Source organism: Mustela lutreola, chromosome 3, assembly GCF_030435805.1.
Source record: "Mustela lutreola isolate mMusLut2 chromosome 3, mMusLut2.pri, whole genome shotgun sequence".
Taxonomy (NCBI): Eukaryota; Metazoa; Chordata; class Mammalia; order Carnivora; family Mustelidae; genus Mustela; species Mustela lutreola.
The window spans coordinates 199,059,475-199,076,937 of NC_081292.1; the positions used below are offsets into that span (position 1 = coordinate 199,059,475).

Below are 17,463 nucleotides of genomic sequence, written 5' to 3' on the forward strand. Positions count from 1 at the left end.
TGATTACCCCCAGTTGAGAACCATTGTTTTAGTTGGGTGTCTTAACCTGAGCAAAATAATTTGTCTCCTAATTGGGGGCCCTGGGTATATGAAGAAACATCCCTGCTGTCAATCACAGCCTTAGGGATTAAGGGGGGGGGATGATACCAAAGAAGGGGTATCTCATGCCTGCCACTTAAAACATATATCCTGTTAGTTTCCACTTCCATTTTTGGTTTTTGTATTGTAGCTGCCTCAAGATGGGCTACTTGGGCATGAAGATTATTTTGAGTTGAAAGCAATCAAAACCCAGCAGAGTCAGAAAAAGCTCTTTTCTTCCCCCTCAATGGCCTAACCATAATGTAGATAGAGGACCTGCTCCAAGAAGAGCCACCAGGGGGGCCTGAGTGAGCAGGGGTAGGAAGCTCGCCCAAACTTGTTTTTTCCTTGGACACTGGTCTCTACTCCAGTGGTAATTGTCCCTCTATCTGCTATTCTTGCATTCCTTCATAGCTAACCCCTTGCTACTCATTATTGCTTCTCTCAATTATAGACAGATATAGACACACACAAAAAAGAACATACATATGAAGTTTCCACATACACATTCATAAACTTTCCCCATTTAAATTACTTTGTGGTTACTATCCCCTAATTGGAACCTGGTATGTACAAACTGCCAGAAACTATTCCAAGTCGTTTGCAAAGATGAACTTTTTCAATCCTTATAACAAACCTTCAAGGTTTGTTATAGGTTTGTTATAGGTGTGGTTATCAGCCCACAGAGAAACTGAGGCAGGGAGATGTTTGGAAACACACCCGTTTCCACAGCTGGGCCGTGGTGAGGCCTAGAAGCGAATGTAGGCAGTCTGCCGCCAAGGACGGGATTTTGTTGCTCTGTTGTCTTCCCAGGTTCTCTAGAATTGACTTACTGGATTATTCTGCATAAAGCCATTTGGGCTCCAGAATTTTCTAGGGGTATTGGAATTGATCACTCTTTCCTGTCTGCTCTCTTGTATTTCTTGAGTTCCTACTGTGTGTCAGGCATTGACAGAGGGGTAATAATAATATTAGCCAAGTCGGTACAGAGTGGTAATTTAAGATGGTAATTTATAGAAAGTGAGGTCTCACAAAGGACTAGAAACAGGCAAATCTAATTCAAACTTAAGCATCTGAAGGTAAAAAATAGGATAGTTTTCTGTTTTTGACGGGAGGTACTTTCTACATTCGTTTTCTGTGGAAATTCTTTGGTCATTGTTGCACACGTGGTTCTGAAATTTTTTTGTGTGTGAGAAATCTACATATTTTCTCAAGCAGAGAAAAATATTTGCTTACAATTTATTTTTTCCCTAAAAACTGTGTGTGACGATGTCACCTGTGAGACTTGAACTTAGCAGTGGCACCCAAAGCTCTTGTGAGCTGTGAAGAGAGGCAGAGTTCACAATCAAGGGGGCCTCTGAAAATCAACCCCTGAAAATAGTTTATAAGAACCTGCTTGGGGAGCGCAACATTGTATGTTTCTCAGATAGCAGGTCGAGATCCAGACCAGAGTGCCTTTGCTCAAGGGGCCACTGTATTGGGATTAAACACTGGTTTGGGCCGATCTACTGCCAAGGACTGGGGACCTGGTTCTTTGATACTAAGAATAGACTGAGAACTTGCTTAGGATTTAGAAAGCCTTGTTAGAAAAAGCAAAAGGATGAAAAAAAATTCCTTGTAACAGCTTGCAATGAATAGTATTAAAATTGTGCTTCAAATTTTGAGGTTAGAAGAGAATCCTTGGGACTTAGCAACACATCATATTTTTTTCTCACCAGATTCGAGAAGTTACGATGGCTCAGTACTTTTCAGGAAAATGCTGGAGCAGCTGAATAATTTAGATGGAGGTGATGAGTTTGCTTATGAAATGTGGGAGCAGGTAACTGGATCTTTGTCTTCTGTGTCGTTTTTCGGTGCCTGCGGGGAAATCCGGAGTCCTAGCCCAACTGTGCCAGAATTTTAGGTAAGGCCTCTGAAGCCGGTGGAGTAACGGAGGTGCCATTGCCTAGTTCACAGATGCTATCATGAGCGACCGTAGAGAAGTGAAGATCTTACCATCTCTAGACACAAGAGGGCACTCGAAACAGACAGGGTGGGGGACAGTGCAAAATGGGAGGGAGAAAGAGAGCCAGGGTCAAGCTCTCAGTCGAAGGCGGTGTTGAATTTAGGCATGGGGGGGGGGGGGGTCGGGGAGCAGTCGCTTATCTCAGCTCCCCCTTCCCCACCGGCACCCCAGTTGCCCCAGGAAAGAGAACTGACCATGTCCTAGGTTCCCTCTTCTCATGATTAAATTGAAACCGAGGCTCAGATCTAGGCTTTCAGAGTCAGGATTCCCAAATCTCTTACTTTGGCAAAAATCTGCAGGTCGCTGTTGGTCTGGCAACTTTTCCCATTAACCTCATTTGATGTCGCTTCCCTAGGAATATTTAATTAGAATCTCTTTTTCTGATGCCAGCAGCATTGAACTACTTGTGACCTGAGCTTTAAAGCAGATATGTTATATTTCTAGTTTCTTCCCTCCAACTCCTCTGCGTCTTTTATTGAGGGTGAATTTTGTATGACTTGTGTTTAACTCCCTAAGCCTTGCTGTATTCGGCACCCCTTGGAGAGGCTCAACACTACTGAGCTGGAGTAGGCAGACACTCTGAAATGGAATGTAAATTTGGAATGTAATGGGAACCCAAGAAGAAGGAGGTTGGATTTCACAGATGGAGTCTTGGTACAATGTAGGTGAGTTTTGAAGTGATTCAATCTTCATGGGTATTAAAATGCTCTATTTAACCTCCACTAGAGACATGTTTAAGAGTGAGAAATCTATTCTTCGGCTTCTTGTGCATTAAGCAGAGACATGAAAGTGCTCGTGACTGTGGATTTTTTTTAAAGGAATTTAAAAGTTTTAAAAGAATGGCGGTCTACTACCCAGCTAAGATCACAATGGTTCTACCTGAATAGATGCCATATAGTATTCAAATGGCCTGACAGTGGCACTCTAATATTGAAATTACCATTTCAAACACGCGAATTAGTAAAGGCTCCCATGCCCTGGGGTCTCCTAAGAAAGGCAAAATCTAGGAAAAACCAAAATTAGGTCTGAACACGTTTTAGCACTCTTTTTGGTTTCTTTTCTGTGACCTGGGCGCATCTGCATTGTGCTTGGGAATGTGTTTGAGCTGCCTTCACGCTGAGAGCGGCAGGAGCTGGTAAGTCAGTCCAGGCCGAGAGCGGTGGGGCCAGCGCAGCCCACAAAGGAAGACGCACCCCTGATCTGGAAAACCCGTTGTTTTTCTGTTGCAAGAATTATTTGACTCATCTTTAAAGCTGTCACATACACACTGACATTTCTCAGTGGCAGGCCAAACCTCGCTACACAAAATTTGCGCTTCGTCCTTCTATCTTGTAAAATATAAATTCAGGGCCTTGGATGGAGGAAACAGGGATTGCAGGCCTGAACATTTATCTTTCTTAAGAGCAAACTCTTCCTTCCTTCCTGGAATGTGACTTAACATTTAAAATTCCTATTAAATCTCTGGTACATCCAGAAACCTCGGAAAGCTCTCTCCGGAGAAAGCAAACATCCTCCTGCTCTTGGCCAAAGAAACGGATGCTCGCGTGGCCTGTAGGTTCAGCTGCTCGGGGCTGCTCTGTGCAAGAGAACCGCTCAAGCTGGGTTGCCAGAAAAAACGTTCACGTTGAGCTGGAAGTCAGCGTGTGTACTCGAGAGAGGCCAACCAATCTGTAGGACATGGGGAAGCTGTTGCAAGTAGGGCCCACACTGAGCTGCCCTGAAGTCAAAGATAACGGGATTTGGGGTTCTTTGGGGCTTGGGCTCCCCAGTGTCCATTCTCCCTTCCCGAGGAAACCATAGCCCTTCCTACAGGCCCCTGTGCTTCTGGGGAACTGGCCACACCCCAGCTCCAGGCTGGGATCCAACCAGTTTGTATTAATTAGTAAACCTTCTTTGTTGCCCCTCCCCCATTTTGCTGATTGGCTGAGTGACAGGCCTACCAGCAATCTGGGCCAACGGTTTTCCTCGGCAGACTTCTAACAAGGACACGTGCTCCATGTGGATGCTACCTGGACAACGTCTCTTTTCTTCGGGACAGTGCAGGGGTTGGACTTGAACCCTAGGAGCTAAGTGGTTATTTGCCACACCCCTGAACACAATGTCAGCCTAAGGAGGAAGGATTGCTGAGCTAATGAAGAGAAATGAGCTGGAGTCTGGACCAACCTGGACCCAAGGCATTTGTTGTTGCTGGACTTTTCGGTCACTGAACCAATAAATTGTCTTTATTGTTTCAATGAGGCTGAGCTGAGGTCTGTTTCTTGCGACCAAGGCTTCCGAATTACCATATGGTGTCTAAGATGATTGGGGTGCACACCCATTTATATGTGGGGCAACAGACTGGCCGGGGCCATTGTGAGGCATTGTTTTTTTCTGAAAAGGTACTTGTCCTAAGAGCAAGAGTACTGGGGAGAGCTCTGAGCCATACTCCCTCCAGTTTGCTCGGAGGTCCTACACTGAAAAACAAAGTGGGCATCAATAATAAAAAAGAAAGCCAGCCAGGTGTCAAATGCAGCATATTTTAATTTGTTTCAAATAAAGCAATATATGTATATATATATATTTTCTTTTTCAGAAAAACACCAGGTGTTAAATTCTACAAAAGCGCATGTGTCTTCAGCAGATCATGGTTGTCTGTTCGGTAAGTTTTTTTTTTTTTTTTTCCCAACATTAACTCTCTAAAGACAATCAATGGACTGACATCACTGCTACAACACAGGTTGCTACTGAGCCTCTGATCTGTAGCCACATCTTGATTTTCCTAACAAACGAGTAAATACTGCTGGGCTAAAATGCTGCGATGTCTTGATGAGAAAAAGCATCAACAGATCAAGCAAAGCCATGAAAGTTATGAAAGCAAGCTAGAGCTGATTATTAGAATTAGTAAAAATGATTAAGAGAGGATGACACAACCATACAGGGTCTGTATATTCTGATTGACTCTCCTTCGGCAGCGGATTGGGTCAGCACCTCGGGCAGGGAACCAAAACTGAGTGAAAACTGCTTTTTTTTTTCTTCCTCCTCACTCAGGCCACCAACGTCACCGCTGGGACTGAGAGGACCGTGGCGTCTGTGGAAACTTCTATTCTCGTGGGGCAGAGATTACACTGTGAAACCCTAGCGACGTTCCCCCGGAACGGCCTGGCCTCTGAGTTGTCTACAGCGTGCTGCCTTCGCCGGGGCTTCTCCGAATGGGCTGGGGCCTCGGGGGTCTTTGTCCCCATGGGGGCTTCTTGGTTTTTGGCGCCGCCTTTGTTTTTGGGACGGAAGCCATTGTGCGGCTGTCTTCTGTGTTCATGGCGGTTGTTGCCCTTCGTCATTAAATCAGCTTCATTTCCACCGCCCTGTGGCTTGGCAGAGCCATTCAGCCTGTTGTTATGGTACTGAGGATTAAATCTTCGTCTTTGGCTAGAAGACCCATTCTGCACAAAAAAAAAAAAAAAAAAAAAAAAAAAAGAAAAGAAAGAAAGAAAGAAAAAAGAAAAGATAAAATGAAAAGAAAAGAGATGGGTATTGGATGGCACCAAACTCCAGATGACATCAGGGAAACCAAACCTCTAAGCCACAGGTAACCTTTTTCACACCCTAGAGGACGATGACAACATGCAAATGGGGTCGAGCTGATACAATCCTCAAGCTTAAAAGAACAGCAGACCATCTTGTGAGTGGAACTCCAAGAAAATGACTGATGTTGGAAGAGAGGTTTCAGAAGTCTAAGAGAGACAACGCCAGAACCAACGAAACCCCATAAAATACACTGAAAATATCATGGAATAAAATGTTAACACAGAGGCAGGACAATGGTAATTCTCTACCGTGAAAATTTCTGGGACCTTCTAAATGGATTAGGTGTAGGAATTCTCATTAGATATAGAAGCAAAATGTAAAATTCTGCTTAAAATTCAGTTTGTAAGTTTTCTTCTCTAAAGTAGCTTTTCTATTTTTATCTCAAAACAACTATCATAGCTTAGAAACATCGTCTTGGGTAAACACAAGGCTGAGGTCTATCTGGTAGATCTTGGCAGGCTGTAGAGGTGATGTGAATTTTCCTACAGGTGATTCGTTCTTCTAATAAACTTTTCAGAGTTCTCAGCCAACATGAGTTCTGAAGCATCATACTGGAAAACTGGCACCCTTCAACAAACCAGCAGCCACGAATGTAAATGGAAGAGTAGAGAGGAAGCAACAGTCAGTGTGTCTGTCCCTGTACAAGGGAAGGATTTCTGAACTCCTCGAGGTCAGTAACAGCCAACATTCACTGAGCGCTTGTAGCATGCCGGGTCTCACGCAAGGGACTGTCTCATGTGTCCTCACACTGACCCTTTAAGGTAGTTGCTGTTACTTCATTTTATAGATGAGGATAATGAATATAAGAGACTTGCCCAAGGTCTACAGTTAGAAAATGATAGAGACGTTCCCATTTCGCATATGGTCTTCCTGACAAGATCCGTAAATAATTGGTTCCATGAACAGAGACCTTTACTGAAAATCAAACTTCTATTATTAAAATGTGTGATTTTATGGCTTATAAAGATACAAAGTTCTGAATTTGTGCGCAGTGACTGGGAAGTTTGAACTAGGTTTAGGGCAGACCCACCCCTCGTCATGTAGGAACCGGGCAGTACAAAGGCCCATATAACCGCACGAGTGAGTAGTGTCTCTTCCCTGCTCTGACTCCTTCCCGCGTTGTGAGTGGGCCTTGCACGCATGAATGTGGGCGCTCCAGCCTGCTTCAGCTTCGTCCTCACCCCCAAGTAATCCTGCTCTGGACCTGGGGGTGTGCACACCAGTGGAGTGGTTGGCTCTCAGGGTGCCATATCCAGGAAAGCGGTCCAAACAGATCCTAAGAGCAGGCTTGGGGCAATTTTGGGACTAGAATTCAGGATCTGGAGTATTTGGAGCACCTTCCAGAAGGGAGAGTACCGATTCTGAGTCCTGGCATCTCCTCGGGCTTGCTCCATAGGGAGGTCCGTGGCTGCGAGAGGGCCAGGAGGGGTTACTCCCAAGTGTAGGGCCTGGCCCAAGGGCCCTTCTTGCCTAGGTCTGCAGTGTTCTGGCTTCTCTATGGAAGAATATTTCGGCTTAAATGAGCCATCTCCTGAAATGTTTTACTGGAAATGGTAACAGTGAGCTAAAAAAGTATCTATGTCGCTCGCATTTAATTTGGCTTCTTTTGTTTTTAGAAAAGTGAAAGGGAAACCCTGCCTAAATTTTAGACTTACTTTTTGTATGGGGTTTAGTAATGACCAAAGAACAAATGGTGTGAAGATGTGTTTAGATGACAAGTAAAACAGACCTGATAATGATCTTTAGCCCATGAATATATGAAATGCTCCTTGTCAAAGTGCTCTTTTCACGTTGGGAAAGACGTCTGGGCCCAGAGAAATGCCTGTCAGTGTCATTTATGAGAAGGCTAAAAACCCTAGACCACAGAATCCAACAGGGCACCTGCTGGAAAACCAGGATTTGGGAATGCTTTAAAGAAGTCTCTTTACTTGAGCTCTCTTTCTTAGAGACCATGAAAGCTGTCTTTATAGCATGCCCAACGTCTGTATCATCAAACCCCATGTCTTGTTCATCCTCTAATGACCAGGGGGAAATCGCTTCTTAGGCATACAGTGGAGGAGCAGAAGGAAAGAAGGAACGCTTCTATTTTTAGGAGCCACGGCAGAGAGGAATTACCAATGTCATTTTGAAAGATACTCTCTTTACCGAAAGCCCAGAAGAAGACAGGGAAGTTTGAACTGACTTTGGCCTTGTGCTGAAAAACTACACATAATTGGGAATTCAAGGAACTTACAAAACAGACGCCAGATTTCCTTTCATCAGTAGTGTCAGTGAGCAGGTACGGAATCTTATTCCCATGTCTGGGGCTTGGGAGGGGTGGGGGGGTGGGGGGGTGTTGTGAGGAGTGGGGGGGTGCAGGGGTGTGTTGGGGGGTGAGGGGTGTGGCTTGAAAGGCACAAGAAGGGCTGGCTCCTTCAGGCGTATGCAGGCCACCTCATCTGCCTGGAAAAGGGCCTCTGGAATGTGTGTGGACTGACCAGGGGAGTTCGGGGAGGCCCCCCGGGGGCCAGAGGCCTCCCCAGCCCGGCAGGTAGTTTCGTCCGGGCACCAGGGTCTGCGGGACCCCCGGGGGCAGCGCACGCTGGCCTCCCTGCACAGGCTCACCTGCTTATTAGCTGGCACGGCCTGGGGAGAGCTGTCGGCAGCGCTGGGAAGGTTGCTGGCCATTTTGGGGGTTGCGGCTTTACCCTCCGAGGGCTTGTTGTGATTGGTCGATTTTCGGGTAAAGTGACTCTGTTTTCCAGAGGCTGCTGCGTGGGCGTTCAGCAGGGGCAGCAGGGAGCTGCAGGGCGTTCTTGAGGAATAGCTGTTCTTTGGGTGTGTGACTGCAACGAGAAAGCGCCTGGCGTTACCGGCTGCGCCATGACCCCTCCCGCCTCGGGAAGCCCTTAGCAGACGGGAGACACTGGCAGGAGCTTCAAAAAGCATATATATATATATATATATATATATATATATATATATATATATGCGTGCCTGGGTGGCTCAGTGGGTTAAGCCTCTGCCTTTGGCTCGGGTCATGATCCCAGGTTCCTGGGATCGAACCCCACATCCGGCTCTCTGCTCAGCAGGAAGCCTGCTCCCCAACCCCCCATCTGCCTCTCTGCCTGCTTGTGATCTCTGTCAAATAAATAAAATCTTTAAAATATATACACACATACACACACGCATAAATATATGTATATATACAGACACACAGGAGTTTCAAAACATGTACATGTATATATATTTAAGATGTCATCTGAAAGGGCACTGTCCTGTCTGGGAGAGTCACCGGACGGTGATGACGGCATCATCATACAAGTTGGGAAACACTTGTCGGCAAGAAGACATATATGAGCGACTGTAGTGTTATTCCTTAGGCTAGGAACCGCAGAAGGAAGAGAGACAGCGGAGTCTCGAAGTACCCTCTCGCACCTGTGCACAAGGGTGATCTGCCTCTCGGCTTCCCTGTTCCCAAGCCCGGGTCTGCCGTCTGCTCGCTAGACCAGTGGGGGCTGCGGAGACACAGGAGGACCAGGAGGCATGTGGACACGTGGATGTTCTGCTGGGTGTCAGGAATTTTGTCACTTTGGGTCATGCACGTTCTGTGATGACGGAGCCAGGCCTGCCGGCCCAAACAGGCCCTAAAGCACTGTTCCTGTCCCACGAGAGCCACATGATCCGGCCTCTTTCCTGATGCCATTTTCTACAGCTCATCTGCAGGTGGGTCCAGAGTCAAAGCTCGAGTCAGTGCCTCATCACACAGATCCCAATGGACTGGGCTCTTCAATGTTCATGATCCCCAGCCCCGCCGGTTTTGAATGAGGTGGTTTGGGCTGGGATGATTTCTGTGTGATGATCCTGAGTCCGGGCTGGAGGGAACCGCTCAAGGATGAAGTTACCACCTCCCTCTCACCGTTCACCAGAATTTGACTGCTGTGCTGGGCAATCAGACCTTTGAATCTTAAAATTGTCAACAATTTTTAAAAAGCAACATTCTGTGCTACCTGTATTGGATCGGACTTCATCCTTGGGTTTTTCCAGAGGATCAGCAGTGACGAGGAGGGATCACAGAACATTAGAAATGGGAAGGACAGGGATGCATCTCTAGTCCCCTTATTTGTAAGTAAGGTGTGACAGCCCATTGGGGACTGTCCCAACGTGACCAGGGGATTTCAGTGGCTCTTGTGTTCACTAGATACAATTTCAGCGGGGAGGGGGTGGTCATTATTTCCTACAGCTCAGGGATGACTCTGGTTCATTAGCTGTGGGTTTCCAGTGTGTTCTCAACAAGGCTGAGCTGGAAGGAGTCCTCTGTTGGACGACTATTGTCTCCAACAGGGGAGGCTGTCTCTCGTGTGGACACTTGCTGTTTGGTACGGGATGGTTCCTTCCACGAGATGGCCCTGGAAGTGCTCTGGAGGGAAGGGGGTGTGAAGCTGCACCAACCATCCCTCCTCAGATGGGGACAGTCACTTGGCCTCAGGGTCTCACTCATCACCAGGCTGAAGTGGAAACTTGCATGGACAGTTGAATGGCCAACTGTGAACCCACTCATTTGTTTTTCAGATGGGGCAAATGGGGGGGTAGAGAATGATAAATGGGTAGATTATGACACGAGGGAGGGAACACATAGAAAAAAAAAAAAAAGGAAAATAATTGAAAAGAAATGCATCGGGAGGGGGGTTCTCGGATGGCTCAGTTGGTACAGCGTGTGACTCTTGATCTTGGGGTTGAGTTCAAGCCCATGTTGTCTATAAATATTACTCAAAAATAAAATCTTAAAAAAAAAAAAAAAGACATTCAGTCAGAAAATCAGATAACTGCTAAAGATACGTGAACAAGAATGCTCACAGTGGTGTTATTTTACAAGACCAGTGCTCTAAGCCCTGAGCTATGGAGCCCACAGTGGTGTTATTTTAACAGTGAAAAAGTTGGTAGCAACTGGTCCACAATTAGGGGACTGGTTGTGTCAGTTATATTCATATAAATTATGAGTTAAATGTTGACATGGAAAAATCTCAACCGTATGTTGTGAAATGATAAAAACGAATCAATTCCTTTGTATTATGTAGTATAGGATAATAAATTATAACATACAGTATCATGAGAGATGTAATATTTGACTTAACCCAAGTGAAACGTGCATAGAAAGTGTGAGGGATACACAATGGTAATGGCATGTTCTATTTAATACAGCTCTCTGATTTTTAGATCAAGCTTCTATTTTTTATACTTGGGGGGGGAGCACTTTTGACTTTGAAAACAAAAGTGCAGCCACGTTGCAAATGTCCAGCGGACTCTGAGGTTGTGGGGCATTCACGTGCCTCTCCAGTCCTTCCTTCCTCCTTGTCCCCACCTGAACGCCATCTCACTCGCCATCTCACTGTCCCTTCGCGTCCCCACCCGCCCCCATGGGTGGCTGGAGTAGGAGAAAGAAAGATCAGCCAATTTTGTTGCACATTAACTGCTCTAATTAAGGCTTAATAGCGAACAAGCCTAAAGCTAATGGTTGAAGTGAAGTCCTTCATTATCTGCAGACTTCCCCCCGCAAGCACACAGAACCCACCAGGGGGAGAGACTCAAGGCACAGCGAGCCGTTCACAGACAACAGCTGGGCCCTTTATGACCAGAGCCGATTGTCCCCAGACTTGTTAGGGAGCCCAGCTCTCAGGGTAACAGGTCTCTGTGGAGCCAGGCTGGTGGAAATTCAGAAAGGCAGTTTATCCGGTGGTGCTTAAGAAAAGTTTGCAAAAGATATAGACTAGCTGACCCGTTCTGTTCTGCTTCATAAATCCCGGGGATTTACGGACGGGCAGTGGCATTTGAAGACTCTAAGTTCAAATCTTGACATTTCTAGTGACTTGTGTCGTGACCTTAGATCATTAAATCTCTTTAGACCTTGCTTTAACCCCCCTGGGGGACCGCACACCTGACATTTCCGATATCAACTCCAAATAGCACCGAGCTTAACTCACACAGAATTATTTAGCAAGTACGCAAAACTCACTTTCTCCGCAGAGCATGATTTGGGCCTTTAGCTGCTCGATGTCGCAGGAGAACCGGGCGGCTCTCCCGAGCTCTTCGTCGTATTTCCGCTCGCTGACGAAGTGCTGGAGGAGACAAGAGCCCCACGGTTACGGGAGTGACCCAGGCACTCAGCGGATTCAGTTGCTTTGCCCTTCAGCGGCCGCTGTCCCTGCTAACCAGGAGGCCGGGCATGCCGGCTCTGCCCCTGGGAGGTTCCGTCAAACCGGGCCTGGTCTGACTTGCCTGGAGAAACATCCATCACCTTCTCCTTTCAGGACTCTGTGAGGGTTTTGTCTTTCTCCTGCCCAGACCTGGAGAAAACTGTGATCCGGCAAAATGTGCATCTGGACTCCCGTGCTTAACTCTCAGCCCCCTCGCCCACCTTCTAGCATGTTCTGTCCCGTTACAGATTTTGGGATCGCAGGATTGCATTCTGGCAGTCTTTCTAATTTGGCCAATGACTTGCTAAGGTGTCACCCACTCTTGAAAGAAGACACGTAATCCTTCCCCATCCTAACAGGGAAGCAGGACACTCAAAAAGGCTTTAGTAACTAGAAAACATTATCTTGAATGGTAGAATTTCAAGTGCTGTTTAAGGAAGTAGGAAAGAGATTACTTTTCAATTCATTTAAAATTAAGATCTGTGTGTAGATGACAGAGTGAGGTATACAGAAATAACTATGACTCAGTCCCTCCTGAATTTGCCAGAGAGTTTACCACAAGACCAGGGAAACAGATAACCACAATACGAGGTAGAATGTGGTAAGTGCTTGAGGAATACAAAAGAGGAAGAATGATTTCCTCCTAAGGGGCATAGGGGAAGTGTTACGTGAGAGGGAGCATTTGTGCTGGAACATTAAAAGAAATATATTGATCACTTACCAGACGTGGACCAAATTCTTAACAGATAGTCTCATTTTCATCTGATCGTATTATTATGAAGTCAGTTCTGTTATTATCTCTATTTTATAGAGAGGGAATCAAGGTTCTAGGAATCTGAGAGGAATTTAATTTACCCAAGGTCACAGGAGCTGGACTGTTTTCGGCCTAAAGCCTGTGCTGTTAACCATTTTTTGATGAGTTGCATCTGGGTAGGCAGAAATGAAACTTGGAAAGTAAGCAGATGTCACCAGACCTGGAGCTGGCAATTTCACCTTCCTCCCTTGGGCACAGAGCTTGGAAAATATATATATAAATAATGGGGTCCAGCTCTGGATTTCATTCTGAGGGGAGGGTAGGCCATAATGGGGGGGGGGCAGATCTGCTCTGGACTGCGACTCCGGTCTTAGGGTGGCTGACCAGGCTGGAGGGAGACAGTGGAGGCAGAAAGGCTGGGTGGGAAGACATTGCAAGGGACTGGTTGGCAACAACAAAGACCAGACGAGAAGGGAACGACCATCAGGCCTTCTCAGGACCCTCAGAGAGGTCCTTATCCCCAAGGGGCTCCTTTTCATGCTTAACCAGGGCAGAGGGGACTGAAGTCATTTGCCACTTTCTGCCACCCCAGCAACTTTTATGCCTGGATGAGCAGACGGTCCTACTTAGAAAGCGAGTAGCAATTGTGTCCTCAAAGCACTCTAGACCCTAGAAGCTGGGCAGATGCTGATGCTGAGCCCATGTGTGTATGTTCAGGGCATTGGGGAAAAAGAAGAGGATAATGGAAAATGTAGAAACTGGAAGTTCCCGTTTTGTTGTAGACACTTGTTTTTGCCCTTTTGGGAACCTCTCTCCTCCTGATAACTGTATCCCAATGCAGTTTCAAAGATCCCCAGTGTTGGTGGGTCAGTCAAGGCCTCCCTTAGCCCAATGGTGTCTGTGATTCAGGCTGAGGCCAATCAGAATCTCTTTCTTTGGGACGTGAATCGGGTGGGGTGGCACAAAGGCTGATGACATCTAAAGGTCCCCCACTCTAACGGCACCCTGAAGAAAGTCTGGTAATTGCAGCTGTCTACGTCACCCAGGAGGCTGCCTGGGTTTCTGCCCAAGTGTAGCCTGGAGTCCTCCGATCACACTTTGGAGAGCTGCACTCATTTTCTTTCAACTTCCTCTTATTCTCGAGGTTAGCCAGGGTCAGCTTCTATCGCTTGCCACTATAGAGATCCAATAAATACATATCTGTGGGTGGTCTTCTTAATAAAAGGGCAAGTCAGCTAGAAAAGGATACAAGAAAGAAGTCGCTGTGTATTATGTAAGCTTTAGCATCCTTACTGTTCTACCAGGTTCACACTCGCTGTGTGTTCCCATGTCGGAGTGCTTATATACATACACCTGAATTACATATGGTGAAAATAATATCCCCCATTCCAGCTCTAATTCGTGGTTGAATACATTTTATTTGGGTCAGTCTCTACTGACTAAGAAAAGAGCTCGTACTTCTCCTCTGTAATAATATATCCCTGCAAACCATAGTAGACTTAAATACAGTGATTAGTGGGTTCTTTGCCCTTCTGTATTCTCTAGCTCAGCACTGGGAAAGAACATTAAAGCTGGGTGCATTACATCAGATCCTCAGAGAGCCGCACTCTATCGATGCAAAACAAACGTAATGGGGATCAGATCTCTGGCTCCGGGTTCAGGCTGTGATATTTTAGAACTGACCTTAATTTCTGCCCTGAGTTCCGCCAGCTGCATCTCCGCCATCTGACTGGCCAGATCCGTCAGTCTCTTTAGTTCTTCGGCTTTCTTCTGACGAGCAGTCAGGATTTCCACTGCCAAATAAGAAAGAATAATGCATTAGGGCCAGTGATCTAAACATATTAAATGACCTGTTTCTTGGGATCGGTTCTCCCTCCACGTACTGATCGCTCTGTTGGACCATGACTAGGTTTTCTGAGTTGGTTACTGAGGTGGGTTGGCCCTCAGTGCTCGGGACTGATCACTTCTGTATGTCTTATCCACCAACTCCTCAATCAAACACGGTCCCTTTGGACTCACTGTACACCCACGGTCTCCTTTGCTTTCCTCACCGCCGTCTGATCTCACTTCCTTAATTTAGTCTTTGCAACTTGTGCATTACTCAGAACCACTATCACCAAAAAAAAGACACTTGGTGAAATCCTGTCTGAATGATATCGCAAAGATAGGGAGGCCACTAAGCAAAAACCATTCTCCTGGATGTGCCGGACTATGAAATTCTAACAGCGTCAGACCTTCTGAACTTTACCACTTACTCATTGAGAGCCATTAGCTGTATCATTGGAATGTGACATTGAAGTTTTACTTTATTAGCTTTTTGTGAACTAAAAAATGCCTCTGCTTTTGATACTCTACAGATCTGTTTCCATTTTTGCAACCAAAGAGAAGTTCTAGACCAGAGTGCCTTGTTTTAAGCGTCCCCCATGGAAAAATGTCCAGGGTGAGTCAAAACCCGCTTGGACGGGATTTGTGTATCCTCTTTAGCATCCGCGCAGAAGACACCAGGGAGCTTTCCGTCCGGTGCCACATTTCACATGTCTGTCGGATGGCCTGAAGGTTCAAGCAGAGGTAGCAGTCCACAGGTGAATTTGTGTGCATGTGTCTGTGTTTCCCAAAAGATTCTACAGCTAGCTCAAAAGCAATGCATACAATCACATAGAGTGAGATTTAAATACAAAATTTCCTCTTCCGAGAGATAGCTTATTCTCTAACTTGAAGTCACAGACGAACTGCCTTCCTTTCTTTTGGACAAGCATGTTGAGTTATGAGAAGAAAGAAGTCCACCCAATGAAGACGCTACACATATTGGAGTTACATTCCTTTCTTGGCTGAACAAAAGTCAACTGCTTTATTAGACCAGATTCACAGCATACACGCAGAGCTGAACAATGATTTCTCACCGTAAGGGTTCTTAATGTATAAATGTCAAAAACAGCCACTTCAAAACCCCTCGAAAAGTTGAAAAGCAATCAAGAGTTAAGATTTCCTGCAAACTATAATCCATTCTACAGACAGAGAAACATTATCACTAATGCTGATATGAATGTTGAGATGTCGATAGAATCAGTAATCTGTAACTCACAAGGTCTAATTGTTGGCTAAACTCCTCTAATCATGCTCTGATTATCCACCAGGACTCCCCTTGCCTCCCATTTACAAACCCATGTAGCTGAGCAGAAGCTGATGTGTGCCGGTAGTCTTTCAGGACACAGGGGAGCTAGTCGAGAACGAGTTCCCATGATGGGTGTGGAAAGAATCCATCCAAGTACAGACCCCGTATTACTGAATGATGTCCCAGTTACCCAGTCACACAAGAGGGCACACAGAGGTGGCCTACTCTCATGGGTGGCCACAGAGTACGTATGTTTTGTTTGGTCCACATGTTACTTAATACAAATGAATTGTCTCCATTTAAAAATTAGGAGATTTCACTCAGAAGCCGGACTTCTGGCTTCTCCTAAAATATTGGAATTTCTGGCCACAGTTGGCCAACATGTGGCAACAACTGGCTACTCTTGAGTTGTCACCCTTTAGGGATGGAGCATGGCGCCCATCGTGCCGTGATCACTCCCTGCCCTGCCTGGCTCATTAATGATCCCAGCCTGGCCCCTGGAAGCATCTCCAATCACGGCAGAGGCTACACTTAGTTTTCCGTGTCCACAATGCCTAGGGCCTGGTACAATGTGGGTGCCCAGTATGTACACTTGCTGAATGAGGGACTGAACGACTGGGTCAATCCATTATTTAAAAGCGGTATGCGGGGTGCCTGTTTGGCTCAGTGGGTTAAAGCCTCTGCCTTTGGCTCAGGTCATGATCCCAGGGTCCTGGGATCGAGCCCCACATCAGGCTCTCTGCTTAGCGGGGAGCCTGCTTCCCTTCCTCTCTCTGCGTGCCTCTCTGCCCACTTGTGATCTCTCTCTGTCAAACAAATAAATAAAATCTTTTTAAAAATTAAAAAAAAACACTTATTGAAAAAAAAAAAAAGCAATATGCGAGGTGCCTGGGTGCCACAGGAGCTTAAGTGTCCAACTCTTGGTTTTGGCGCAGGTCATGATCTTGGGGTCATAAGATAGAGCCCCCTGTCAGGCTCTGGGCTTAGCACAGAGTCTGCTTAAGACTCTCGTTCTCCCTCTGGCCTTCCCCTCCATGAGTGCGCTCTCTCAAACAAATAAATAAGTCTTGGGGGAAAAAAAAAGAATACACAAAGAAGGACAGAAGTTCTTTTTCTAGAAGGACCACTGAGGCATGTTTAACATTTATACCTTTGATTATTCATGTATTTGCCATAATTCAACATAGGAATGAGACTAAATCTGTAGCATGAAAAAACGATTCTTGAGCAGGGAGTTGAAACAAAGTGCTTTGCTCTTGCAAAGATTAAAAAAAGAAATTCCGAAGGCCTATACTTGGTGAGCCGATGGTAAAGGGGTCAGCAGACCCTGAATGACTACACAGTTAAACAGATCTGACTTTTCTTAATGGATCATTTGTGGGACTGGTGACAATTAGGCATAATTGTACTTTTTGAGAAGAATTTGGGCATTCGCACAAAAGATTTTGTAGAAATAGATATAAATGGGTCCTGAAACAGGAATGCAGGTGCAAAATCACCAATAAATTCTGAGTTTACCCGCATGCAAATGTGTATGAAAGTGAATACTTTTGCCTCAGCCAGTGTTGGGATGAGTTTTACATACAGTCTCATTAACATCTCAAAGCCTTTCATTATGAAAAAGCCTTAAAACTAGAGATCTAAAGCCAATATTCTGTGGGGACACTAACAGGTTCACCTCAAAAACATCAATCACAGAAACAAAAAGCAAAAACAAAACCAGACCAGATCCTAAGATACATTGATCCTCAAATTTAAAATAGAATAATAAGGTATG

General features: G+C 45.8%; 1 protein-coding gene and 1 long non-coding RNA gene across 6 annotated transcripts in view; one reads left to right on the forward strand and one right to left on the reverse strand.

The window, feature by feature from the left end:
- Positions 1–4,585: 4,585 nt before the first annotated feature.
- The window catches only part of SPATS2L (spermatogenesis associated serine rich 2 like), a 167,039-nt gene continuing 154,161 nt past the window's right edge, over positions 4,586–17,463 (reverse strand). For all 5 annotated transcript variants that reach the window (XM_059168478.1, XM_059168481.1, XM_059168480.1 and 2 more), the window contains 4 exons: positions 14,258–14,367; positions 11,640–11,742; positions 8,252–8,472; positions 4,586–5,502 (listed from right to left, as the gene is read on the reverse strand). In XM_059168478.1, coding sequence (XP_059024461.1) covers positions 5,107–5,502; positions 8,252–8,472; positions 11,640–11,742; positions 14,258–14,367 — 830 coding nt within the window. In that variant the 3' untranslated portion in view covers positions 4,586–5,106. The remainder of the gene's footprint in view (positions 5,503–8,251; positions 8,473–11,639; positions 11,743–14,257; positions 14,368–17,463) is intronic.
- On the forward strand, positions 5,502–16,764 carry LOC131827595 (uncharacterized). Its single transcript, XR_009352064.1, has 3 exons — positions 5,502–6,317; positions 7,740–7,925; positions 14,932–16,764. It is a non-coding gene; the product is annotated as an uncharacterized LOC131827595 (long non-coding RNA).